Raw genomic sequence first — 26,606 nt, forward strand, 5'->3', positions numbered from 1 at the left:
ACTTTAACCTCGCAGTCTGAGGGAACGTTAGAAGAGGTTGTCCCTTCCCGCTGCTTTCAGACTCTTTATTTCATCCACTTGGGTCAGATCCACACATGTTTAGCAGAATTAATCACACCTCAATGCACCTTGTCACTTTTGTACACCACAACATATATTTGCACACGTACTTGTCCTTTTATAGTTATATGTATATTTATATTTACACATATATCTCTATGTTTATCCACTTATCTTAATGTTTATCTATCATAACTCTGTTTCTACACACATTTATATGAGTGCTTCTTGTTTTTTGTATATTTGCTGCTATGATAACCGATGATTTAACTCTTGGATTAATAAAGTTTTTCTGAAGTGCAATTTCAACTGTACGTCTGCCATTTTTCTCCATGATAAAGAAATGCTGCTGCAGTAAATGAAATAAATCTATGAGTGTGACTCTTTCTGTATTATACCTTCTTGAAGCTGTTTTCTTAATTGTGTACATATTAATTATTAATGTAATTTTTACTAGTCCCTTGCACATTTTCTGTCTTACTTTTTAGTGTTCATTATTTAACTTCTTTTTTTATTATTATATTTTGTGGGGTTTTTTACAGTTGTAAATGTAAAGTCTTTGCTCCTTCATAGTATGAGGCCCTGACTATGCACCCGTGATGCTTTTACATGAACTATATTAGTTATTTATTCAAGGCTGCACTATTGGGGGGGTTGTCATTATTGTTGTTGGTTTTTATCCTGCCAGCTGCTGTAACACAGTATTTTCCCCTCTGGGATCAATAAACTATCTATCAATATTTAGGCTTAAAAAAAAATAAATGTGTGAAATTACAGAAAAATCCCTGGCAAGCTGTCCCATAATTACTTTTTTAAACAGGGTTTGTTAATTCACAGACCATACCACTTATTTATTTATTTTATTGAAATTTAACTTTATAATTTACTGTCGACTCAAAGTAAACAATAAAAAGCCAGGTACTTTGTTCATCCACGGAAGGCGGGACAAATAAAAGTACCAGCTGTCAATCACGACCAAAAACTGTTTTATTGGCTGGGAGGAAAAACGTCTTGCGCCTGTCAAATACGTCATCACGCAGACATCCGACCTGTCCTTGAAGCTACAACACAGCCAAGATGGTCGCATACTGGAGACAGGCAGGCCTGAGGTATTAAAATAAAAATAAATATGTAGTTACAATGAAATGGCTTGTGGTAAATGTTGATTGCTTTATTTTAACGGGGTTTAAAATGAGAACAGAATGCTCTGTCAAAGAAAATGTTGGTTTTTAGTGTTAAATTCTCAATTTAGCTACATAGCTAATATACTAAGTTTACTAACGTTAGTGTTCCCCACCGTATGCGTTTAATTTATGGCAGTAGCATTACCTCAATACCGAGTCAGGTGGGACTTCCTCTGATAGTATGTGGTTTCTTAATGAAGAAGAGGTTGTTCTTGTCCTCTACAGACAAATCATTGTCGGTAGCATTTAGCATGTGGCTAACCTGTGTGTCCTCTCTGCAGCTACATCCGCTTCTCCGCTATCTGCGCTAACGCGGTGCGGGCTGCCCTCAAGCCGCAGTTCAAAGCCGAGGCGATAAAGGCCGCAGAGTCCAACGTCAGAGTCCTCAAACCTCAAAATAAAACAGCATGTAAGTTCATCAGCTTTAAAGGTACCAACGCTGTTCTGATCACAGCTCATGCCCTCTGATAGAGTGAATGTCAGGGAGAGGCGGCTGTGACGGTGCTTTCAGTGTCTCCTTCAAATAGTGGTGTACTGGGTTATTATTACTGTTGCACACACATTTAAGCTCCATATCGTTGTCCTGTCTAGTTATGGTGAAGCTGGCCTAGTATTTGAATTGTCGAATGCATAACAATTTAACAGTGCATCAGTTTAGCGTTCATTTTATTCAGACAAAGTCAAATGCTCTCAACAAATAAATCAAAAATATAAAGGAATATATTGGTTTAGGAAACGTGAGTATGCATTGAGATTTATAATACACAAGTTTTTTTGAGTATTAAAATTCAGCATTTGAGTGCATTTATTTGGTTGTTTCAGTAGTGGTCACTATTAGCTCGTATTGCTAATGTGCTGTGGTGGTTTCCATTCTTATCAGGACTCTGAACTAGATGACTTGGTGCAACATTTCACCAACTTGTTTTATTGTGGTGAGGTGAGCTCCAGGAGCATTTAACAAATGTGACAAACTCTGCTGAAGGGGAAATGTAGATGTTTTATCAGGCGTGGAGAGTTTAGGAGCACGTGGCATGCTCCTAACATGGGTACTGTCCTTTGTGGCTGACAGCTTAAGTTTAAGATCTCAAATTTGTTTAACTATAACCTTACAGTCACTGAATGTTTTAGATTTACGAAGACATTTTATGAGGATCTTTTCATTAATGTTTCCATTCTGCTTTGCTTTCCTTCCAGGATGTTTGACCATGATGTAGATATTTTTTTTTCTCATGGGTTGTGAGGTCCTGCAGCTTACCTGTCCTGCACACCGTGGAGAAGAAAAATAAAAGCTGGTTAACATCAAGATGATGTGTTAGACTGGGGACCTGAATGACACTGCACCCCCCGCCCCCTTTTCATTTGTAATCAAAATTGTATTAAAGATGGATGTTGGAATTCTTTTGTCTCCTTGTGTTCTTGCCCTTGTAGTGTTGTAGTGAATCTATTGTGGTATTTACAGTACTGCACAATAAGACCATGATTTTTGTCAAACACTTTATTTTGATATAAAGCAATGGAGTACTCTTCATAGTTATACACAGAAATGTAGTATTTACAGAGGTATATGTGTGTGGATCCATGAGTATATTAGTCATTAGAAGTCAGATGGGGATGCCATCTTTTATACCAGTAAAAAATGTAATTCGAAAGCATGCGTTAACCAATGGTATGAAAACAAATTGCATTAAAAAGAAATCAATAGGGCTTTTTACTCTTAAATGCAGTTAAGATCATAGGGTAACGTTTTTTTTCTGGCAGGTAATATAATAGATCTTTGGTCACTTAATTTTTTAGATTTTCGTGTAGGTGGTCATTTAAATTCATCAAATTTGCTTTCTGGATAGGAATTGAAGTGTTAGTGAACAGTGCAGCTCTCTCATTAATGACCTCTAGTTTATGGTCACATGAGAGGTTTTTGGCTGTGGTACATCTTGATGTCTGACCTTTCATATCTTTAGCAATGATTTACTGAGCTGCTTAAAAACACTTCTCAACTTGTCCTGTCACTTAACGTCAGAGGCCATGATTGAAAGGACACGCAGGGTAGCTTAATGATAAAGCCAGACCATTTTCTAATAATAGATTCATGCTGATGTTTCGTTTGTACTTTTCTTTTTATTTACTTGAAATCATCCTTCATAAGTTACAAGCGTAAAGCATGGGCATTCTGACAAGCCACTGAGCCCTAGCTGTCTTTCTTCTCTCTGGTCATCTTGATCATGGTCTCTGGTGATCGATAGAGGAAGATGAGCTTCTCAAACAGTGTCTCTTCTAGCTCCATCTCTCCCGTCTCACGAACCACAAAAATGTCTGTGCAAAGCTTCAGGACTCTGTCGACACATGGTAGCTCCTCAAACATGATGGACCTGGATATCCCATTGAAGAATTCCCTGACAAACTTTCCGATGACTAGCACCACTGACATGTAAAGACCCACGATGCTGTCGTGAAGAGGGAAAGAGGACAGGTTTTGTGTGTAAATGAATCCACAGCTATGAGAAAGATTTCCTGTCAGGATGCAGTTAAAATGTCTTGTTACCTACCCGTGTCCGGCCAAAAACCCCAGACTGGAGGGGCTGACTTTATCGCTGAACACCACTAACTCGATGCTTTGACATTTGTGCTCGGAGGACGTGACAACTGGGGAGCACTCTTCCACCACCCACCACTGATCTGCCTCCTTTGACGTCCCATTGACCTGCTGAAGCTGGATTGACATGGGCCTGAAGAAAGCCAGCGCCTGAAGGTCTGGACGGTCTGTCAAGTCTAAGAGATGATATGGGTTTAAAGCAAAGTGCATGTTTTATACACCAACAACAAGGAATGAGACTGACCTGCTTTGATCAGGTAAAAAATACAAAGAGTAACTAACCTACTTTCATCCTGGTTCCCATTTTGGACTCAGGTCCTTTGGGACCCCTGATGAATTTAGGCAGCAGAGAATCAATAATCCTAGAGAGACAAGAAAACTCAGATTAACACCATAAAAATTTCAAAACATTCACTAATGTTGTACACTGGAGCTCTCCAGGGCTGCCTGAGTTCCCTTACATTAAATTTAGTTTGATGTTTAACCTTCTATGTGCTATAGGGACAAGAAGAGCAGCAGAGCCACATTTTCTACATTTCTGTTTGATTTACATTTACAAATACTTCATCACCTGAATAAAACACAATAATAAAGCATGCATAAACCATCTGATTGTGTTTTGACTGAGACTCACACAGGTCTGCTGCTGTTGCCTTTAAGCATTCGCACAATCCCTTCCCTCAAGGTTTTGTCGTCAAACTTCACAGTGTGCTCTCCCACGGTCTCTGCATTCATTGATATGGACGCATTCCTTAGGAGAGGAACATATTTGCCGGTGTCATTTTAAGTGTTATTTGCACTGGTGCAAAGTGCAGGAAAATGATGTGAAATTGCAAGTGCTTAAATAAAGTTAGCAGAAAATATCAAGTAATAAGAAACAATGGGCTAGTTTCCCAGATTTTTGAAGTTGATATGACAGTATAACTACAGTCATGTGAAAAAGTAAGTACACCCTCTGGTTCAGTACTTTGTATAACCCACCTTTAGCAGCAAGTTCATTTTCTCTATGACTTTAGCGGTCTTTCACATGTGGAGGAATTATGGTTGACTCTTTTAATGTAAACATTGCTTCAGTATATTGAGGTTAATAAGTATTCTATTGAGCTCATTCACGGTCCTATCGTAGTATTTCAATCTGAAATCTGGACTTTGAATGGCCCATTGCAACAAGCGCTCCTCTCATGGATTTGTGTCTGCTCCCACTGTCTTAAGGCTGCTATTACTAACATGACCTGCATTACTGAAAACCAACACAGACATGTCTCCTCCCATCTTACATGTGTCCGACAATTTAGTTAACCACTACACTATGAAGCCACTGACTGGGCCACTGTAACAACCTAATTCTTTTATTTTGTAGATTAGCTACTGTGCTTGGGATCATTGTCCTATTGCACAACCCAGTTTGGGACAATAGCCTTACATTTGAATCTACCATGAAGTCCTCTGGATAGCAAAGTATACAAAGGAGTTAATGGTTTGCTCAATGATTGTGTCTGTAAAACAAGCCCAAATCATCACCCCTCCTCTATGCTTGACAGTTAGTATGAGGAGTTTTTGCTGATGCATTTGGTTTTCTCTCATTGTAACAATAAAGGACATTGTTGCAGAAGTCTTCTTGCTGTGGCGCCTTGTTCTTTTTAGAGAGTAGATGCTTCCAAACAAGCCATACTTGTTCAGTCTATTTGTATTTTTACTGTCATGAACTTTAACATCTAACATGCTAACTGAGGTCTGTAGAGTTTGAGATGTAGTCATTGGGTTTTTTTTCTTCCCTGAGCATTGCATGCTCTGACTTTGGGGTGAATTTGCTATGACGGTGTCCATATCTTTGATGGTTAAATTACTTTTAAGAAAAATAAATTTTCTTTCTTTGTCTCAACTAGCTGACAAAAATACTAAGCAGAAATGATCTGAAGGTGAAAGATACACACACACACAGCCTGACCTGAGCAGTGTCCAGCGTAAGGTCATGTATATGTGAGACGAGTTGCTGAGCTCCTGGATCATGGCCGTTCGACTGGCTGGGCTGATGGTCCACAGTAAACTGGCATCGCTCTTGATCTTAGCAACAAGAATGTCCTCAGCTTCATAGTTCATGATGAACTGCATGGCAGACTGAGAGAGTGATTGAGAGATGATTAGATTTCCTAGGTTATTTCAGCAAATGCCGCTGCAGTGTTCTGGTGAATTTGGATAATGATATTTCAACATCAACTAGTGTTATATAATACAAACACAGCATAAACTCTATTTCAATATGGCACAGTGAGTCCATGTAGAGAATTAATAATGAATAATGAATGTAATAAGTGTAGTGTCATCTGACCACCCGAAGTTATATCTTCTTGTAATGGATATTGTGTAAGAAATGCTGGACAGTAATGTATTTCTACAGGTGTTCTGGTTTTCTGCTCTAATACCCGAAATGACTGCTCCCTCCTGTGGTCATAGATGGTATTATTACAGCTAGGACTGAGCTCATGAATTTGTTTTATAGTTTTCGAGGTTAATGTATTCTGTTAAAGAACCAGATTGAGTGGAGTTTTGATGCTTTATGTATTTGTTTCTATTTACAGTAGAATAAACTGTGTCTCACTGGATGAGTCGCATAAACTTTGGTGAGCCTGTTGAATTTTGCTTCTGTGTAAGGCACCAAGTTCTGCTCCTGGGCGCTCATAGTGAACAAAGGCTGTGAGAACACACAAAGATGCAGCAGAGAATTAACACATGTCCACACACATACACATAAACCATGACACTATTGCAGGGAAGTCATGTTTCTTGTGTTTAATGATAGCAAATATGAATTTAGTTTTCCATGCACCGTGACTTTGCCGTTTCACCTTAGAAGGAAGCACAAACTTTATAAATAATATTAGTAACCATAACATTTTTTTGTGGAGAAAAAGTATAATGAACACAAAATATGATGTATCGATTCTGACCTCGTATCCTGCGATGCTGAGCTGGATGGAGACGTCTAAAGGCTGATTGGTCACTCCGGCTGCTGACTGGACCAGTGACATGAAGAGCAGTGGGAACCAGATGATGCTGATGAGAGCAAAGATGATGAAACCTCCCATTCCATATTTCACCACCTTCTTCTTCTTCTGCCCCGGAGGGTGGGGGAATTTCTGGAAGAATTACGAATAGATTACCATCAAAAGTTATTCAGTCCACTGGATAAAGACGTGCCATTTCAACAGCTCGTCTCAATTTTCCTGCATCATAAATTTATAAAGGTAAGCAAAGAGTTCTGGTAGCTCACAGCCCAGACTCTCTCATATATTTAATGGAAATTTCTATAGTCTACACTGAAAAACACACATTTTTCTGTAATTTAATTGTTTATTTTGTACTTGTTCAGGGACTAAAATGATTTTAAAAGTAATTTCAACTACTTTCTTAAGCACTCCTGCTTACTTTCTCAGACTCCCTCCAGCACTTGAGGACGAATATGTTAGCGTAGATGTCTTCAACGCAAATCCAACTGGAGAGAGACAGCGTGGTGTCGGTCCAAACCCAATCCATCACCGCCCTCAGCTCTGTCAGGAAGGGAACCATCCGAAAACTGAAAGAGGAGAAGAGAGAGAGAGAAAAACGTTTTGAATTAAAATAAAAATTTGATCATGCTACAAACAAACCAGTCACAGTGTAAAACGTGTCTGAAGTATTTATGTTGGCGGTTATTTAGTTACAGTTTAGCCGGTTTTTGTACCCCTGAAAGAGGAAGAGGTTCAGGTAGTTGTAGTTCTTGGTGAGGAAGTTGCCCAGGATGCGGTTTGGGTAGCCACACTTGATCTGGTACGCAGACAGGCCGAAGTAGATGCACTTTACAAAGTACCACAGCTGAGCAACTGGGTTTCTGTTGAACCTCCTGGAGCAAATAAACAGAAGAGATATCGATCTTTGCTCCTTTTATTGTCATGGATCAGATTTGTTTATTTTTATTTTTATATACTGTGCTTAACAAATTTAATAGGCCTCTGTCGAATGTAAGATTTATGTGACATTAATCCACCAGTATGTGCAAGCTCTTAAACTGAAATCAATTTTTTAATGATAAAATATAAGTATTGTTGTTATCCATGAAATTCTAAGATTTACTGTTTTACAAAAAAGCTGAAAAAAATAATAAAGCTTTATTATTTTTTGATTACGATGCCAGATTACAGTTATCCAGCCCTGAACAGAAAAATTTGTTTTGGTGGTTGAATGTTTGAAAAGGTCAGTCATACAATGCCAACTTTATTTACAAAGCACTTCATTGAGTTTGACTTTATTTTACTGAGTAAAAAATGAGAAGAAGAAGAATTTATTGAACAATGACCTCTCTGTGACACCAGGGAGAATGAAGAACATCCAGAAGTGTATGCCAAACACCAGCACCACCTGGAAAACGCACTTTCCCAGCAGAGACTTCTTCAAGTAAAGGGCTCGGTCCACTATCATGGTACCAAACTGGATCAGTAGCATGACCAGAAAGGCCTCTGGAACCTGGTCTTCTGACAGTGATTCTGTGATGTCAGCCGCTGCAGAGTATTTCTACAGAGCGATGAAAATTAGCCTCATTGTCATAAATCATACATGTCAAGTAAATTTTATTTATGATTTAAATAATAAGAAATATTAATATGTTTGTGTAGTCTTACCCCAAAAGCCCAGTATCCGTATATGGTGACAATGAAGTTGACGACATCAATGAGAAACATGAGGGCGTAGACGTCACACACAGGGCTGTAATCTGGGTGAATGATGTCATAGAAAAACTGCCTTATAGGTAAGTAGATGTGAAGGCCGCTGCAGAAAGAGAAGAGACTGCAGAGTAAGACAGAAACGGGAAGCTCCTCTCCACTAAAAATAAATCTATGGAAAAATATTATCTACCAAAATAAAGTAATGACTAACATCTCAGAAAACAGACTTAGTGGACTGCAGACAACTCACACTTCTATGGCGGAAGCTTTGGCTTGTAGCATCCTCTCTCTGATCTGCTGTCTGATCCTCTGCTTCCTTGTCAGCGGAGCCTTATGTCGTTCCCGTCTCTTTTTCTTGCTTTGCTGCTTTTTGGGCTTCATCTCTCCAGTTTAAAAAATAAACAAATTAAAAGAAATTGAGAAAAACTAGCCATTTGCTGGTAATGAATTCAACATGACAACTTCCAAAAATGAGATAATGAACATGGAGACTCTTTATTCAAGACATGTAGGGATCTTCTGAATATTCACCACCAGATTCTGCAGATTCGCCTTTTTTCAGTCTACAGAATAAGGAGGTGGTGGACGCCTGGAGGGGGAGGAACCTCAGACGGCGTGGTGGTTGCTCCCTGCTGCCCATCTTCTCTGCTCCGGTCTTCTTCTTGTCCACTTTCTTCTTCAGCTTCTTGAAGAAATCGGGCATCTCAACCTCCTTGTTGTCCCACAGCCCGTGGCACTGCAGAGACATAGACACAGGCAGCACTTGAACATTTCAAAGTAGCTGCTTAAAAACGATTTACAGTGGTTAGTTTTCACATTACCTTTAGGATAGATCGGTGGAAGAACAGCGCGAGCAGCTGAATTAGGTCGAAGAGGACATAGCCGTCCTTCTTCTCCACCCCAATGATGTTGGGCAGGGCGAAGGGCCGGTCAGCGTTGATGCCTCGGTAGGCAGAGGTGGTCCAGGGGAAGAAACCAAACTGGAAAAAGTACTTCACCACAACAGTCAGCTGAGACAAACAAGAGAGACACAAGAGATGTGAGTGAGTTCTGTTTGCAGCACGCACATTAAACTACTCAACAAATCAACCATTAAAAGCATTATATGTGTATCTAGTATTTGCATTAAGAAACTAAAAACACACCTTTGCTTCATTTCGATTTTATCTGACGTATTTACAAGAAAACCTACTTCGGTGTAAATGATGGCTGTCATCCAGAAGCGTTTGGTCGGCCGAGGCACAGACAGCATGGCCCAGAGGAATATGAGAATCGGCAGGATGAGGGAGAGGAGCGAAGCTGACACAATGTGGTTTAGAATGATCACAAAGTAGCATAGCATCTCTGACTTGGACACCATGGTGTTATAGAGGGCAAACAGCAGCTTCAGCGGCCTCGGCAAGGTCACGAAAAACTTGTCGGACTCGGAGATCTCATCATTTTCAAACATGCTTCAGAATCAGAAAGGACAGAGAAGAGAGGAAGAGGAAAAACACAATGATGGAGATTAAAGTTCTTAAGAGATGGAGCTTATATCTCTTTTGTCCTGCATACTAAATTTTTTTGTGTCTACTAACTTGTTGAGTAGCAGCTCACTGGCAGTGAGGTTCCTCGTTTCTTGACTCAGAGGTCTGGGAGACTCTGTGAGGTCAAGACTCTTCTCTCCATCGCTATCCCTGAGATCCAGCGAGGTCCATTCTGGGTATTTGGCACCTTCTTCCTCTTCTCTTTGCAGCGATTCCTCATCCCGCTCCTCTTTCTCCACCTCAGGATCTTCTCGTTGTTCTTGTTCTTCTTCACATTTCATCTCAACTTCTGTTTGTTTCTCATCATCCTCCTCTTGTTCATGAAGTTCTTTTGGTTCTTCACAGCTTTTAAGAAACAAGCGAATCAGAAATCTTACTTTCAGGAATCATAGAATCACATCTTGAAAGACAATTCTTGTATCTGAAGCTGTTTCTGGTAAATGAAACCTTTCCTGCAATTATGCGTGTTATTTATGTGGTGTTTGCAGTTTTACTGACTGGGATGAAGAACAGGAAGAAGTTATTCTCAATGGAAAATAATAATTTTATGAATTCTGCACTGGAGTTTTTGTCTGATAGATTTGTCTGTTAGAGATCACAGCTAACAACAGGATTAAACTGAGCAGAAATATGTGTCTAAAACGTCGTTCACTCATCCATTCACCTGGGTGAAAGTTCCTCAGTGTCAAAAGATGTCATGTCAATATTGGCCTCTTTAAAGAGCCTTCGTCTGAGCTGGTCAGCAGCAGGTGACACAGCAGGAGGCTCATCCAGCTCCTCCTGCGTTGGCTGCCGGGACACCAGCATCGTCTCGTCTGTCATGCAGCTGAAGTTAAGCAGGAGGGAGAGACTCAGTGTGTGTGCCTGAAAGGTAAACTATGACTATGTTGTCTGTGTGTACCTGGAAACACTGCTGCCCCAGGAAATTTTGGAGGCTTGGTTCTTCAGCTTCTTGTACGCGTGTTGTGAAGAAGGGTTGGCAGGTGGAGAGCCGGGAGCTGACAGGGATTTATCTAGATTGTCCTGAGACGACAGTGTGTTCTGACGGGACTTCCAGTTTTCATAAAACTGCTTCACACTCTCCTGACTCACCTCTTTACCCTGCAGAGCCAGATAATACAGACAGAGTGCTAAAAGGTGCATTAGGATAAAGGATCCTGGTTAAATAAACTGAAGATGTATCAAAAACACTTTAAAGACAAATTTAAAGACATTTGTGTTTAGTGTTCATCTTATGGGATTGCCTGGAATGTACTGAACTTGCTAATAGCAGATAATGTTGTTGTTTTTTCCCCCATAAAACTGTGTTAAATATAAATATCAGCCTTGAGACTAATTGTGAAACTTGTTCTGTTATAATTACATTGCTTATTGACTAAAATCAAGTGTTTATCCTCTCAGCTGACCTTCTTTTGCTGCTGGTTGAGTAAGGCTCGCTCGAAGCGCAGCACTTTGGAAATGCCCAGGTTGTCTTTACAAAATGAGTTCAATCCCTCCGTCAGGTCATCAAGAAGAGACTGAAGGAACACCCAGCTGAACTTTATCGTGCTGATGATGCGCTGCAGGATGTTTTCTGTAAGAGGTTATGTGTAAAAGCACAGTAAGCCAATTAGAGTGAAGGTTTTCCATGCTTTTAATTCTTCCTGTTTTCATTGCAACAACAAGCAGAGGGTCATTTGGAACTAGGGCATTCCCATCCCTTAGAAGTGTATACCTTTTTTCTCCTCTCCCTCCTCCTCCACAACACTTTCATCTGGTTCGTCCTCACTGGATTCTGCTTTATCAATGCCTGGAGAACAAGAGCCCTCATCAAACTGTTTGTGATACAGCATGTCTTTATAGTTACAGTCCCCTTTACCATACATGTCTACTAGTAAGAGTAGCACTAGTAAACACAACATGATCCGTTCTCACCCTGCTGCCTCTGCAGCTCTCTCTTTGCTTTCTTCTTCTCTTCTTTCTTTATTTTTGTCTTCTCCTTCTTCAGGTCCTTCAAGGCCTTCTTTGAGCTCGTGACCCAGGCCTCATAGGCCAACTAGAATTAAAGACAAAGATGCACAGATCACCCACTGATCTTACAACATAGATTGTTTTTGCAGCTACAAAACTCAAAACGAACACTTTAAGGGGAAATTGTGAAATACTTTAACTGTATCTCCATTGCTTTTAGTTTTGGCTCAGATCATTCTGGCTCTAACCTGAAAAGCAGATTTCTTCTTTGGTGGTTGCTCTTCCTCTGTCTTCTCAGGAACTTCCTCTTCCTCCTCCTCACTGTCACTCTCAAACAGGTGGTAGCCACAATTGTTTTCCACTGTGTTAAACAAAACAGTGTCAAAACTACATGCACACACAGACATACCACTGGCATCTGATCTGCTCTAAAGAAGCAGGTCAGTGGCTAAAATCTGCTGCTGCATTTACTGTCAGGTTAAAAACATTTCTTTGATTAAATTGAAAAGAAGTGAAGCACACAACCTAATGATAGGAAACAGCATTGTCTTCACTCTTTCCTCTGCCAATACTCTCTTTCTTTCACACTGATTAAGGATCCTGCTCACCTCCAGGCTGAGAGACCCAGGGCTTCCACCATTTTCCTGCATCTCTCTTTGCCTTCTCGTCATCACCTGGAATTTACAGTTCGTTTTGTTTATGTGTTGATGATATTTACTGGCTTCCATAAAGTAAACACATCCATCACAGAGAAAAAGAACAAGCAGACTAAACCCCCTCCTCAAACATCCCTCACCATACTCTCTCTACTCTACTGTATGAATTTGGCCTGTTTTCCTTGCTAACATTAGAAACTGAAAAAGAGTCACTTGTGTTACCAGGTGTCACCTGCTCCTGATCAGCAAGAGGTTCTTCTGGTGGTGCAGGTCGACTCTTCTGTTTAGATTTGATCTTCTCCATCCTATAGGAAGAAGGCTGAAAGGTTAGTTTATAACTCGCTGCTTAGGAAGAGGGGAAGTGTGATGGTCTTTACTGTAAACCTGATCCATTAATGGTTTCAGTGTAAGTGTTCTTACTGTTTCTTCAGAGCCTCCACTGATTTCTTCTCCATCTCCAGTCGGGCTGCTACCTGTTTTTTCACTCTGGCCTCAAACAATTCAGCGCCCCTTCAAGGTCGAGATGGACAGGGACATTAACTGCTGTTTTAGCTTTTACTTTGTTTGTTTTTACATTAACAAGCTAAGTTTACATTGTGACTCTAAAGCAGGGGTGTCAAACATAAGGCCCAAAATGTGTGACAAAATTGGCCTGGCGCAGACTCCAGTGCGGTCCAATTATTACAGGACAGTCTGGGCAATGCTTTACACATTTTGTTTTACACATCATACAGATCTTGGCAACAGATTTCTTTCATTTAGTAGAGTAACACTTCTTAGTTATGCAGCAAAACTGAGACATACTGTTGAAACTGCTCTTTTTACTTATATTGAGATATTTCAGCAATTAAATGTGCAAATAAACTTCTGTATACAAACAAAAAGAAAAGAAAGTTTCACTGGTCTGGCCCTCTCAGGATGAAAGTGGGTTGTATCTGACCCACCATGTAAAATGAGTTAGAGTAAGAGATTAGTGATGTCTTTTTACAGCTACTATGTTGTAAAAACAGAACAGAAAAAAACAGAAAAAATAAACTGTAGTTTGGTCATTCTAGCATAGCCTTGTAAGCCTTAGTAAATCCACAGCAACTCAAACAAACATGCCGAAATACATTTTCATGCAGTTAGGACCAAATCACGTTGTTCTTTCCAGGAAAATTACTGGAAATTATTATTAGGAATTCTGTGTAATGATTTATCCATGAAAGAGAGAGCTACCAAAAACCTCTCGTAAACAGCTTTCGCATGAATTCTTGTGTCTTTGGTTTTCTTTTATTTTTTAAGTGTTACACTCAATCTAGATTTATCCAACAAAACATATAAAACTTTCAAGTTTTCAAACCTCACTGACCTTACGTGTAAAGCTTTAAGACTACTGTATGTTATAGAGCTAAACCTGAAAATGAAGCACTGACCTAGAGGCCAATATCTTAGAAGACTTGAGGTCAGACACCACATAGAGGAAGTAGTAGCTGAGGAAGACCCTCCTTTGTGCCAAGAGGACAGTGAAACAGATCGCATCCCAGACGATGCCGGCTTCACCTGCAGGCAGCTCACATTCATCATCGGGATCAGCTGAAAGGCACACAGGGTAGGAGAAATATGTCTGAAGAATTTACAGCAGATTTTAACAAACTTTTACATGACAGAAAACATTTCTGCATCATGTGTTGTGTAGAATAATGACTTTGATTTTAATTTTAATGTATACCAATGGATATTTAATTCTGCATTTTATTTTGGCTAATTAAAATGATAATTTTAACCTTCCAAATAAAGTGCAACTATAAAAAAAAAAAAGTAAAATATAACACAGCTGTAAAAAAGTGTTGTAAAACATCTAAAAAATGTTGAATGTCAATATAAAAACTCTAATTTTCCATCATGTATTTCTGTTGTGTTTTTTTTTTCTTTTTTTAATGATGCTTATAATTATTGTTTCAGCACTGTGACAATTTCAGTTTGTACTTCAGCAGGTCATGCACTGAGTTGCTGCAATGTGATTGGCTGATTAGATATTTGCATTCATGAGCAGTTTAACAGGAGTACCTAATAAAGTGGCTTTGAGTGTAAATATACCATCGGAAATTCTGGCACATTCTTTTCTCCCTAACACAAATCGTGACTAAATATCCTTGTTACAGACACTTACGGACATCATAACCTTTGATGGTGCAAAACATGCTAAATGCCTGAATTAGCCAGCAGCTGTTCTTCACCAGGCTGTCCAGGTAGGCACAAGAACCCAGCTGAAAGAAGGAAAAACAGGCATTAATCAGTAATGCATGATTTTAAAAAAATAGCTGCATGTCTTGAATTATTCTGTACAATTGTACAACTTCTGAACTTCTTTATGGTATGGTCGCTTACAGACACCAGGTTCTTCATGGCGATCACAAAGCAGGTGTACCCAATGAGCCAGTCCCATAGCCGCAGGATGTATCTGACTGGCTGCATCAGCACACTGCCTCCAAACAGCATGAAGTAGAAACAGGCCACCAGGTAGCCGAGACAGAAGATGTTGATGCGTGTCGTGCCAGTGATGAAAATGAGACAAAGCACCAGCCAAAAGAAGTAGCTGAAAACAAACACCTTCACCATATCAAGATAGCACCTGAGGACAAAACAGAGACCACATCTTCAGTTTAAAAAGAAAGCAAATCATACTGCCAAATATTACAAAGCTAAACCATCGCTATAAAAAATATGTAAGCACTACAGTTAATCTAGTTTTGTATTTTCTATTAGTTTTTATTTTTAGACGCCACATAGAGGAGGGCATATTTTAGAGGCAGGATTTAGGAAAATCAGTACAGGCAATACAAGAAAAAACACAACATCCAGACTCCCAATAAACACATCCATGACTGCTTCATTAAGCAAATTGTGATAAAATCAAATTATCAATTATATTAAAATAATAAATATTAAAACTTTCACTATTTTTTTTATTTTAATTTGATTTCCAAGTTCACGAAATGTTTTAGTTAGTTTTGATATCTTTCAAGAGTCTAGTTTCTATTTTTATTTAAGTTAATAAAAAAAAAACCTTCTAATTCCAGCTTTTACTTTAGTTTTAGTAAACTATAATAACCTTGTAAAGCACATATTTAAAACTCTTCAAGTAGTTTATTCCTTCTCTGTATTTACATTAAGATACAGCAAAAAAATTATTATTAAAGTGCACGTTATCCATATTTAATGTACAGGCTTATGATGTAATTGTCCAGGCTTATGGATTTAATTGAATGCATTTCTTACTTTTTCAAATGTTTGAGAGAATGTTTTTTAAATTTTGTAGAAAAAGTAAATAAGAAAAGAAAATTAGATGAAAACTGTTAAAGATTTTAACAAAAGAATGAACTGAATAAACGGGTTTGTAGTTTAACAGTTAAAAACAATGTAATCTCTTCAACCACTTCCACGGAAAGCGTTTTTCTCAGAGGTAGCGATTGTTTATCTTATAATGCACACAAAAACACTTAATGTCCAAGAACTCTAGACAATTAGAAACGTTTTAAAAGTATTTAGTGTTCTTTACAGCCTTTTTGAAGGAGCGATCTGCCTTTGCATAACTACGTTTCACCTTGCACTTCTACCATGAACTTTGCCACCTCTTCATCCCCTCTATCTAAACAACAGGCTCTGAAGTGCAGGCTGACACTTTGGAAACTCATAACCATTAACGTTTAGAGATTATGCTGTCTCATTTCAAGTTATTTATACTTATCTATCCAGAGTGGTACAAAAATTTGACTGGGGAAATTAGAGATTTTGTATTCTATATTTTCAGGCTTTTCAGCTCACCAAGGAAACAAGGACATTTAATAGTAACTTACAAAATTAATGTAGTTTAGCATGGGAACACTACATGCCTAAACAGAGTTAGTTATAACACTAACACTTGCACTGCAGACAATAAGAAAGTATTCAGTGCAGTTGTAGTACAATGAATAAATGCATGGATGTGAACAGACAGGGGAGAATTCAATGATTTATGTTTTGTTTTCTGTTTATATGTTTAATAAAAATCATGAGCTCTTTACTAAATGTTGCTTCTGTCTGGAAGCGAGGCCTCAGATGCTCCCTGTGGTCATTGACATCACTCACGCACATCAACATAATGGAACATGATGTGGTGTTATTATGTGTAAACAAATAAGCAAGTTCTTTCTTTTATCAGTCATTAACCTGCTAGCTCCTTAGTACAAAGTCTGTCTGGTGAATTTACAGTAAGTCAAAATCAGGTTTCCTGCCTTCTGTGCACACTTTTCTGGCGGCTCCATAGAATCGAACTGAATCCAATCTTCCAGCATTGTCCAAAGTACATGTGTAATGACGGCTTTATTTCTTAAGTTGGCAGACGGGGCTTTAAAACGGTTTTCCCTCTGATTAGGCGATCAGTCGTCTGCGAATAGCCCAAAAGTTCATCAGAGAAATAAGTAGAGATATAAATAATAATTTTGTCGTCCCTAATATGTGTTGAAACAAAGGAGCCCGAGCCTCAAAATCATCGCTCATGTGGCTTGCTTGCAATTTTACAAATAGGGAATAATTAATTAATGAATCAATAATATAGGTGGCAGGGATGATTAGTTGGATTACAACAATCAGAGAAGAGGAGCAGGAAGAGTGTATGTGAGAGAACGGTGCAGAGCAAGAAGGACAATCATTTAGATTAAATCTGAACTTGTTCAAAGACTTCAATCTTACTTCATGTATTTTGTAGCCATCATAATCAGAAAATTCAGACTTCTACATACACGGCACTGAGTCCTGGGGGCAGCAGCATAAGCAGAGAAGCCCATACCTTCCTCTTTCAAGCCACCTCCTTCAGTTCATCCAGGGGAGCATCGAGGCATTTCCAGCCGAACTCAGAGAGATTATCTCCCCAGCGTGTCCTGGGTCTACCTTGGAGCCTTCTCACGGTAGGGGAAAACACCTCATCCAGGAGGCACCAAAAAGCATCCTTGTCAGATGCCTGAACCACCTCAGCTGGCTCCTTTCAATGTGGAGGAATGGCGGCTCTACTCTGAGCCCCTGAATGCCTAAAACCTATCACTAAGGGGCAGGCCAGCTTGTTTCCGCCACTTGTATCTGCAATCTTCTAAGCTGACAGGGAGTCGAATTTCTTGTATTTATTTTAATATAAAATTGTACATAAATTACTAATTCCAAATGTGTTTTCCACATGGAATTTTTTTGGTTTTGTCTGAGAATTTTCAGAAATATATTTTATGGACAGCAAGAAATCTGAAGACTGAAATAAAGCCCATTAACAAAAGTTCCTGGAAATGAGACACGCATAAATTAATAATCTAATTCAACCCTTTAATGCTCCTAAAATGACCACAGACCAGAGTGATGGGCTCCCAACTCTCCATATGCAGTTTAACCCACAATACAAAAAGCGGTTTGATGAGAGTGCTGGATTATGGAGTTCAGGCTATTTCCTGCTCTGATCAACACTAAATTTAGATTTGGAGGGTGAGTCATGTTAAAGATAAGAAGAAAATAAACTGAACAACAGAATTACACAGTGTCAGTATACTGATAACAGACATATCAACCCTACAACAATTAAGAATCACACATTCTGACCTGCAGTGAAGAAAGTTGTCAACAGGTATGAACTGGTTGAAGGAGCAAGGATCCAAACTGCGGCTGATCTCGACATTGTCCCCGGCCAGCAGTCGCACTGCAGCTCGGTTCTCCTCCTCAAATACGTGCCACTGCAGAGACGAGCAGAGCAGCAGGAGGTAGTCATCTGCAGACGGAAAAGGACAAAAATGGGAGACCCTAACCCAGAAGAGGAAAAGAAGATCAACAAAATAAGAACTTAGAAGATCAACTCACAGAATATGAATAAAGGATTGGGTCTCATGGCAAAGTCCGGTATGTAAAACCACTTAATCACATTAGAAGACAAAGGGTGAACAGCTGTTCTCCAGGGGTAATCTACCAAGCAAATGGAATAAAAGGCATAGCACAGATTATTTTCATTTATATATATTTATATTTCCTTTGAAGTGATTTAGGTGATTACATTTTTTATCTTAGAAACTTTTTTTATATTTTTTTCAAGACATGGAAGCAAAACTGCTACAAACTATTAGAAAGATCCTTACCAACACAGAAAGCAGGAGGGATGCCGATGCAGAGCAGATACTGCAGCACCATGAGGCCCGCTGTAAACGTGCAGTATTTAGACCACACTTCACCAATCGCCTTCCTGCGTCGCCGAGACAGGACGGCTAGCAAGGCGCAGGAATGGAGCAGGGCGTAGAAATCCATCCTCTGACCAATCACATTGACTGCAACGATTAAACTGATCTAAGAAGCAGTACAAGCATGGTAAGAAGTCAGAGATGTGCACTTTCAGTTAAAGAGAAACAGAATGAATACTGCAAGCCTGAAGAAGTACCTCGAGTCCAAATTTGTAGAAAAAGAAGTTGATGAAGTACTTGATGCATGGCAGGATGCCATGATCCAGGTGCTGCCTGGTGATGCCTTGGAAGATAATGCTGAAGGGTGGAGGCTTCAGGCTGTTATTGAGACGAAAGTAGAGCTGGTGGCGGTGGACAGTAGACTCGAACACCAGCAGACCCAGGACCATCAGATGGTTCTACCACAGTAAAAAAACAACAACCAATAATTACTTTAATGCTATAATAATAGTATGGATATCAAAGTATTATTTTCTCTAAACAAAACTACTGCTAAGTAACTGAAATCTAAATTTCTTAAAGATTTTTGCCCTAATGAAGTTTCATGACTAGTAAATGACTTTAAAAGATGCTCAATCATCCAGGTAAGTAAATCTCCAAAAGTTGATTCTGTTCATCTGGACAACTTTAAAAGAGCTTTTAAAAGCAGGTGCACTCTTTTCTAAATGTTGGAAACACATCACAATTTTTTTAAGATACCAAACTTTGACATGTATCAGCTCACCCTGAGACAGGGGAGGATCCTGCCCTCACACTTGCGCAGTGCTCCACACCAGTAGACGGGGTCAACGGGCTCGATGTAGAGAATAGACCTCCTCAGCAACTCCACCATGTTTCCCTTCAGCTCTGCTCCATCATCCAGGCCCGAGCTGTTGGAGGGAAGTAAACCCTAGACAAGGTAGTCAGACTCATTATCAAAGCCTGTTTCTACCTCAGTATCAGAGATGACATCAGGACCATGTGACTGAAGTTTGTAATGTTTGTGCATAGTAGAAGAAATAGCATCCCACATAACTACAATCCTGAGTGACACAGTGGCAGTTACATTCACAAATTAACTTAACATGCATTAGCAGGTTTGACCAGAGAACCTTCTTGCTGTGAGGTGAGTATAACTGCACTACCACAGAATACAAGCGCAAAAAACCCCAATAACACAGAAACGAGCCACTTAATCCAACCTCCAGAGACTTATAATTACAGAAAACTCACAGCAGTGCAGTTAGAGGAGTAATCAAGAGGTTTGATGACTTTGAGCTGGTAAAACATCTTGCACACCACCATGACGCATGCCCACACAGCAGAGATGTTTGATGCTAAAGGTCGTAACCGTGGGAATGGGAGTGCAAATGCCCACAGAACCAGGAAAAGCAAGTTCATCAGTGAAACCTGTGCAAAATATATTAACATATTTATGTACAGAGAAGAAGAAGAGCTGGAGGTTAAATGTACCCTCATCAACATCAGCACTAAGTAAATCAATACTGTTGGACATATTTTTTTTGTTGCTGCTTTAATAACTTGTATTTACACACCTATAGAATTTATGCATGCATGATCAGAGCCAACATCCCACCTCTTGCAGCGATACCCAGATGATGCCAGACGACACAATTTTGAGGCTGTGGAGCTCCATCAGCCTCCAGCTCAGCTCCTGGAGCCTTCGAAACCCCGACAGACCCTGGATGAGCAGCAGGCTCGCCCGATCCACAATCACAATCCACTTGTCCTCACTGCTGCTGTGCACTGTTTCTAAGAAGAGGGGATGATACCAAGGGTAGGAAAGGGCATCAGACATAATTTGATCATTAACACTGGATTATATCAATGCTGCAGCCGCAGACAGTAACAGTACAATCTCAGTTATCTGAAGAGGAAACATCAGAACATGTGAATAGACTCCAAATGCTCTAAACTGAAAGAGTAATGTTTGCATGTGTTTGCATGTGTTAAAGGAAGCCAACGAGTTTCAGAGAGTAAAATTGAAAAAACAACAACAACCTGTGTCAGCTTGTTAATGAAAAACATTGTTGTTACAGATACTACCTTCTCCTGTCTCCTCCTCCTGCTCTTCTGCCCCTTTTTCTGAGGAGCTTTGCTGTCCAATGCTGGCCAGAGTCTCCTGACTTTTACCATTTCCCATCTGCTCCTTCACAAGCCTGACAACCACAATGAGGGTGTTCCATTTAACTAAAAAACTGCAGGAATTCAGTAACAAATCCATCGGCAGTTTTACAGGTTGTTATATATCCAAGTATACGTAGTAACTTTTCATCCAAACAAATTATGTTCCAAATTAATACAATACAGAATGAAGATAATAAAACAACAATGAAAAGTTTTACCGTTTCTGGAGCTTTTGAATGTTTTCTTTAATCCTGGGACAAAATGAGAATAATGACAATACTTGTAATATTTCAGTTACCTCAAAGCACAGCCAGAGACTATTTTATTATTGCCCGACTTTTAATATTTTTATGTAACTGAAACATAATGTAATGCTCTCACAACATAAAGAAAGTTCATTTTGATTCAAATGCAGATTTTATCCACAGGCAGTGAATAAGCCGTGTGAGATGTGGTCAAATGTGGTGGATCTTTGTACAAACAATCAAAGTATTTGAACTGCGAGTACAATTAAAAATTTATAATAGGATAATTGCTACACTTACGTGTCAGATATCTCATTGACTGAATTCATGAGCTCTTCCTCTCTGTACGAAGAAAAGGACAAACGAGACACATAGTATGTAGTATAGTCAGTAGGCAATCAAAACGTAAACATTTCATACGACTTATTAAAATTTCCCTTAACAAAAAACCTAAAAACTCCCCTTCAAAGTTGTTTTGTTGTGCATCTTCTGACTGTACCCAGTGATGCTACAATTTTAACATCCTCTTATGACGAGTAGCACTTGAGCAGCTGCGAATTCACCTTGAACCTCAAAATCTTGCAGAACACAATCATTAACTTCTGTGCCAAACTGACCTGACTTTTACATCAAGTATCATTCGTGGTAATGAGTTAGGTCTCTGGCTACAATTCAACAATGGCTCAGGTGTGCAGGAAGACAACCCTGAAGGGAAGAATTTAAATCTGTTAAGGTGTTTTCAAGGAGTCATAGAGCTTTTTTATTGCACCTCATACAAAAAAGCCACAAAAATTGTTATTTCATTTATCTAGAGAGGGGGAAACCTATAATTACTTTTAAAATATAATAAAAATAATGTATTTTTTATATTTTCTAAGTAGATTTATCCTATTTTGACATACATGACTGCCTCATTTCTTTAAGTTTCTTTTAATATAACGCACCACATGTTCTTGTTCATATCGATATCAAAGGACAGAATGTTTTTTCTGAGCAGGATCTTTCCCTCCATACATTCCTGCTGTCTCACCTTGAAGTCTCTCTGACAGGTACGTTGTCCAGGTCAGTGAGAGTCAGAAAGTCAAAGTTAAAATAATGAAGCTGGAGGATACAAGCCAAAAGGAACGTAGCAGGAAGCAGAATGCGTGCAAACAGCTCCACCGTGTCGTACCGTTCCAGACCCAGGTCACGAAGACTGGAGAATCACATGGGAGAAAAACACACAACCTTATAACAAACAGCCAAGTCTGCTACAAAGACAAATTAAACAGATATAAAGAAGCTTCTTGCTTCATATCAAAATGGCTCCTAACACTAACAAAAATAAATTAATGAGTAACAATTCACGACCTACCACGAGTATATAGTACAAGACAAAAGACTCGAGTCTACACCCCTCATTTCTTTATATTTGCTTTCTAGGAGTCAGGCCTTCTTGCAATGTTTTAAAGTGCTCTTGAGCAATAGTTCTCAGGGCTTTCTCAAGGTCCTTCAATGTTTTTCTTTGGACATTGCCTGCTTTTTCATTCATTTTTGGTCCACTCCTTGTACCTGACCATTTCAGAGGAAAGTTTTCTCTTTATTAAGCCACTGACGTAAGAATCATACAAACATAAAAAGGACCAAACTCAAGGTATAAACCAGTGTCGTGTCTACACATAACTATGGAAAAACTCAATCTATCCTTTTCTACATCAAGTGTTGGGTAGAGAATATGACAGTGACCAAAACCATCCAGGTTTTTTCTAACCAAAAACTCAGGATGATGGGTGAAGTACAGGCTCTGATCAAAACTAGTAATTGCGCCTTCAGCATGAGGGACAGCTCTCTGTGCCAGAGCCAACCTAAGGAGGGGCATCAAACAGGCCAAGGAGGCCTACAGGAAGAGGAAAGAGAACTTCCTCACAGACCAGCTGCCAGAAGGTGTGAAGAGGCATCCAAGCCCTCAACAACTACAAATGCCAGAGGCCTCCCCCCCCCCCATAACCCCCGACAGCAGCCTCAAACCTATAGCCCTCACGTGTTTTGAGCGGATAGTGTTTCAGCACGTCAGAGACTGTCTTTCACTGTATTTACATATGTGCTTGCACATGTTTCCATAAATTGCAGCATCTATTATCCCATTTACCTAACAAAATATAAAGAATCAAGAAGTTTCTAAAGACTTCTGCACAATACTGTATGAGACTCACCCTTCCTCTGACATCCCCATGATTTGTCTGAATAGCCCAGACACGCTTCTGAACTGGTACATGTAGATAGCTATCAACACCACCATGGAGTAACCAACAACCACTGCCCAGAACGTCTTCAGGAGTCGACGCCACACATCATAACGGATCTGAGAGAAAAAACACAGTTTATAATTTCTCCTGTAAGTCTTATAATTACCAATTAAATATCCATCCATCGATCCTCTTTCCCTTATCCTTTTCAGGGTAAGGGACGGATGGAGCCTATTCCAGCCACCATAGGGCGAGAGGCAGGGTACACCTTGGACAGGTTGCCAGTCTGTCCAGGGTGTACCTGGACAATAAATATATACATATATATATATATATATTTAATATATAAAAATTAAACAAAATAGTTCAGAACAGCCAAATTAGATCTTCATTAAAAATGACAGTGTTGCATTTATCCTTCGAATCGCCTTGGTATGTAAAACACCGGGCGTTGCTGATGTTGTCTAAATAGACATGTCATGTCCAAAGCCATTAGGCCTTCCTGTAAGTGCCTACCATCTTTCTAAAAGGTCAGCAGAAACATAATATGGGCAAGAAAAAACAGTAAAACTGGAGCAAAAAAAGTGGCTGTGTATGTGCTTATTAGTCATAATCAATACTTTTAACTGGAAAAGAGTATGGATGAAGAGTAAACAGTCTGCCTTTGTGAGCTTTTCTACATTTTATGGAAGATCTACACCCACTCCGAACATTTTTACGCACAAACAACAGCTGAATGGTTCACTGATGTTAGTTTAGGAGTCAACACATTATAGTGTAAGATGAACCTAAAATATATTGGCTTTATGTGTTCTACAACAACATTTTAACTATAAAAGTGGATTAACTTTCCACTTAGTGACCCATTTCAAAATCATAGATAGATAGATAGATAGATAGATAGATAGATAGATAGATAGATAGATAGATAGATAGATAGATAGATAGATAGATAGATAGATAGATAGATAGATAGATAGATAGATAGATAGATAGATAGATAGATAGATAGATAGATAGATAGATAGATAGATAGATATTTTGTGAGCTGAGTAACTATACTCTGATATAAGTCTACTTTAAGTTAGAGGACAGAAAACTAAGTTACTAACCTGGTAAAGAACAACACAGAAGAGGAAGAGGACAATGTAGAGGATTTTGTATACGACCACCTGAATGAGTGAAACATGATACAATGAATGAAACAATAGTATTTACTTATTATTTGCACGGCTCAGAAACAATTCAGACTGAGATTATAGAAACAGACGGATCCAATGACGTGTGGGACTATGGGAATGAGCATTTTCATCTTCTTTTTCGTAAATAAGGTTTTACTAGCAGAAGACAAAACACATGCTGATATTCAACAGTACTGAAGAAGGAAATACATGTGAAAAAACAACAACAAGAATAACAATAAAACTACTTTTAAACCTATTACTTCTAATACTACTACTAATCATAATAATATTCGTTTTTGACCATACAGAGGCTCCTAAAGATCAGTTTGAAAATATTTTTGGAAAACTCTTTTTGCAATACATTTTTGTTTGCATTATATCCGACTTATAGAGAAAGGCTCTGCTTTATAATGATACAGTATGGTGCATTTTCAGTGCATTCAAGGACGAGGTGAGAGTGCATTGATGTTCGGGGAAGTCGGAGGAGTTGCAGTTACAAAGGTGACTGGAAGCGCTGGTTCCGCTCCCTCACTGACCACAGACAGACTCTCTGTGACTATGTCTGCAGATTAAGATTGTGCAGCCTTTACTGAAAGCCGCTGTAACAACATCTTCATTTTTACAGGATGTAACTGGGACTTCATCTCACAACTCTGTTAGATGAGCATTACTAAAGCTGCTGTACGTTGCCGTATGTAGCACCATGGGCTGAAACAGTAGCAAGATGAGTTCTTACAATAACCATGTTAGCCAGAGTGCTCACAGCCAGTATCTGGTGAGCACTGGGCACTACATGTAATGAGAATGCAAAAAACATATTGAGAAGCAAAGCAAAAAATAGTTGTTAAAAAACTTCTTCCTGTGATATTTAGGGCCTCTGTTAGTAAAAATCTGCCTTAGCCAATGCTACGATGTTTAAGTCTGTCATTAGATACCTTTCCAGAGAAGCTGACCACAAAGAACATAGAGCAGCAGAAGAGGATCCAGTACTTCACCAGAAACCCCTTTACACCTGAGATCAGTTTCGCTACCAGAGGAGATGGCTGATTTTCCTCCGCTGGCAAGGTGCAAAACAAGGAGGCAGAAACACAGTGAGAAAGAGAAGGAGGTAAGGGAGGGCATTACAGAGACAGCTTGATGATTAAACTTGTCTTGTTGATGTCAGGATGATTTTCATTAGTGCCCAGGTAGGAGTTACATTACTCCAACATCTTCTGACATATAATCTCGAGAAAATCAATGAAAAGATAAATTACGTGGCACGACTTTGACTTCATCCAGAGATTCTGCCTTCATGCTCTGCCCCTCCTGTCTCTCCTTCAGCTGCTGACGAAACATCAACCAAAAGCTGAAGGTGTAGAAGACCTGCAGTGAAAATAGTTTATCATAAACACAAAATACACAAGTTTGTGTACTTAGTAAATATTAAGCTGAAGCAGACCTGTGTTGGGAACAAAAAATTATTTTAAAAAAATCTGTCAAAAGTTTTCAAAGTACACTAGTCTGTGAATACTGTTGGAAAATTCTTGTTTAAGAAAGATTTAAACTGAATTCAGTGACTTCAGACTGTCTGGTTAAAAAAACACAAATTTCCTTATGGTAATAAACTTTAGATGGAATACATGAACACACTGATAAATAAATGTCAGGAAGAAAAAGTGAATTAGAGTTATATTAGATAATAAATGTGTACAAAAAAAAAGCCAAACTACTATACAATAGTAATTTTTACTAAGTACATAAGGTTACTGTATACAGTAAGGCTCGTGTTTCTTAAATGACTGAACGGTAACACGCACAAAAAACAATATAACCTACAAGCTAAGGTAGGTCTAAATACAGCTTTATTGTTTTTAATGGAAGCGAGAACCACAGAAGGAAATTACAATAGTTTATCAGGTCCATTCCTGCTCCTTATTACCCTGTCATGGC

At 39.1% G+C, this 26,606-nt stretch overlaps 2 protein-coding genes across 2 annotated transcripts in view; one reads left to right on the top strand and one right to left on the bottom strand.

Moving 5' to 3' along the window:
• The first annotated feature begins 1,041 nt into the window (after positions 1 to 1,041).
• atp5f1e (ATP synthase F1 subunit epsilon) lies at positions 1,042 to 2,639 on the top strand. The gene is made up of 3 exons (XM_085260769.1): positions 1,042 to 1,169; positions 1,526 to 1,653; positions 2,439 to 2,639. Coding segments are annotated over exons 1-3 (162 nt in total). The 5' UTR covers positions 1,042 to 1,137; the 3' UTR covers positions 2,441 to 2,639.
• A 185-nt stretch (positions 2,640 to 2,824) lies between these two features.
• LOC146550291 (piezo-type mechanosensitive ion channel component 2) overlaps positions 2,825 to 26,606 on the bottom strand; it is a 33,685-nt gene continuing 9,903 nt past the window's right edge. Inside the window, exons 13-55 of the mRNA XM_085259786.1 lie at positions 25,931 to 26,039; positions 25,610 to 25,731; positions 24,603 to 24,662; positions 23,458 to 23,606; positions 22,296 to 22,460; positions 21,566 to 21,607; positions 21,239 to 21,271; positions 20,940 to 21,052; positions 20,470 to 20,645; positions 20,106 to 20,282; positions 19,618 to 19,782; positions 19,091 to 19,291; positions 18,795 to 18,999; positions 18,523 to 18,624; positions 18,268 to 18,433; positions 15,037 to 15,280; positions 14,819 to 14,915; positions 14,082 to 14,241; positions 13,087 to 13,176; positions 12,889 to 12,971; positions 12,619 to 12,684; positions 12,259 to 12,371; positions 11,975 to 12,095; positions 11,775 to 11,849; positions 11,467 to 11,633; positions 10,962 to 11,161; positions 10,725 to 10,886; positions 10,112 to 10,405; positions 9,727 to 9,985; positions 9,356 to 9,544; positions 9,066 to 9,270; positions 8,785 to 8,917; positions 8,490 to 8,637; positions 8,168 to 8,382; positions 7,556 to 7,714; positions 7,261 to 7,408; positions 6,783 to 6,971; positions 6,434 to 6,526; positions 5,783 to 5,952; positions 4,469 to 4,585; positions 4,117 to 4,196; positions 3,788 to 4,010; positions 2,825 to 3,685 (exon numbers count right to left, since the gene is read on the bottom strand). Of these exons, the coding sequence (XP_085115912.1) occupies positions 3,430 to 3,685; positions 3,788 to 4,010; positions 4,117 to 4,196; positions 4,469 to 4,585; positions 5,783 to 5,952; positions 6,434 to 6,526; positions 6,783 to 6,971; positions 7,261 to 7,408; positions 7,556 to 7,714; positions 8,168 to 8,382; positions 8,490 to 8,637; positions 8,785 to 8,917; positions 9,066 to 9,270; positions 9,356 to 9,544; positions 9,727 to 9,985; positions 10,112 to 10,405; positions 10,725 to 10,886; positions 10,962 to 11,161; positions 11,467 to 11,633; positions 11,775 to 11,849; positions 11,975 to 12,095; positions 12,259 to 12,371; positions 12,619 to 12,684; positions 12,889 to 12,971; positions 13,087 to 13,176; positions 14,082 to 14,241; positions 14,819 to 14,915; positions 15,037 to 15,280; positions 18,268 to 18,433; positions 18,523 to 18,624; positions 18,795 to 18,999; positions 19,091 to 19,291; positions 19,618 to 19,782; positions 20,106 to 20,282; positions 20,470 to 20,645; positions 20,940 to 21,052; positions 21,239 to 21,271; positions 21,566 to 21,607; positions 22,296 to 22,460; positions 23,458 to 23,606; positions 24,603 to 24,662; positions 25,610 to 25,731; positions 25,931 to 26,039 (6,441 nt within the window). The 3' untranslated portion in view covers positions 2,825 to 3,429. The remainder of the gene's footprint in view (positions 3,686 to 3,787; positions 4,011 to 4,116; positions 4,197 to 4,468; positions 4,586 to 5,782; positions 5,953 to 6,433; positions 6,527 to 6,782; positions 6,972 to 7,260; positions 7,409 to 7,555; positions 7,715 to 8,167; positions 8,383 to 8,489; positions 8,638 to 8,784; positions 8,918 to 9,065; positions 9,271 to 9,355; positions 9,545 to 9,726; positions 9,986 to 10,111; positions 10,406 to 10,724; positions 10,887 to 10,961; positions 11,162 to 11,466; positions 11,634 to 11,774; positions 11,850 to 11,974; positions 12,096 to 12,258; positions 12,372 to 12,618; positions 12,685 to 12,888; positions 12,972 to 13,086; positions 13,177 to 14,081; positions 14,242 to 14,818; positions 14,916 to 15,036; positions 15,281 to 18,267; positions 18,434 to 18,522; positions 18,625 to 18,794; positions 19,000 to 19,090; positions 19,292 to 19,617; positions 19,783 to 20,105; positions 20,283 to 20,469; positions 20,646 to 20,939; positions 21,053 to 21,238; positions 21,272 to 21,565; positions 21,608 to 22,295; positions 22,461 to 23,457; positions 23,607 to 24,602; positions 24,663 to 25,609; positions 25,732 to 25,930; positions 26,040 to 26,606) is intronic.

This window comes from Mchenga conophoros, linkage group LG20, assembly GCF_057382185.1.
Source record: "Mchenga conophoros isolate Kocher_MC1m ecotype Shallow Benthic linkage group LG20, M_conophoros_male_GT1.1, whole genome shotgun sequence".
Classification (NCBI taxonomy): domain Eukaryota; kingdom Metazoa; phylum Chordata; class Actinopteri; order Cichliformes; family Cichlidae; genus Mchenga; species Mchenga conophoros.

Bases quoted from the DNA above. Each gene is read 5' to 3' on its own strand.
- atp5f1e (XM_085260769.1), top strand. From the start codon at position 1,138: ATGGTCGCATACTGGAGACAGGCAGGCCTGAG. The intron at 1,170-1,525 runs GTATTAAAATAA...TCCTCTCTGCAG, and splicing joins TGGAGACAGGCAGGCCTGAG to CTACATCCGCTTCTCCGCTA.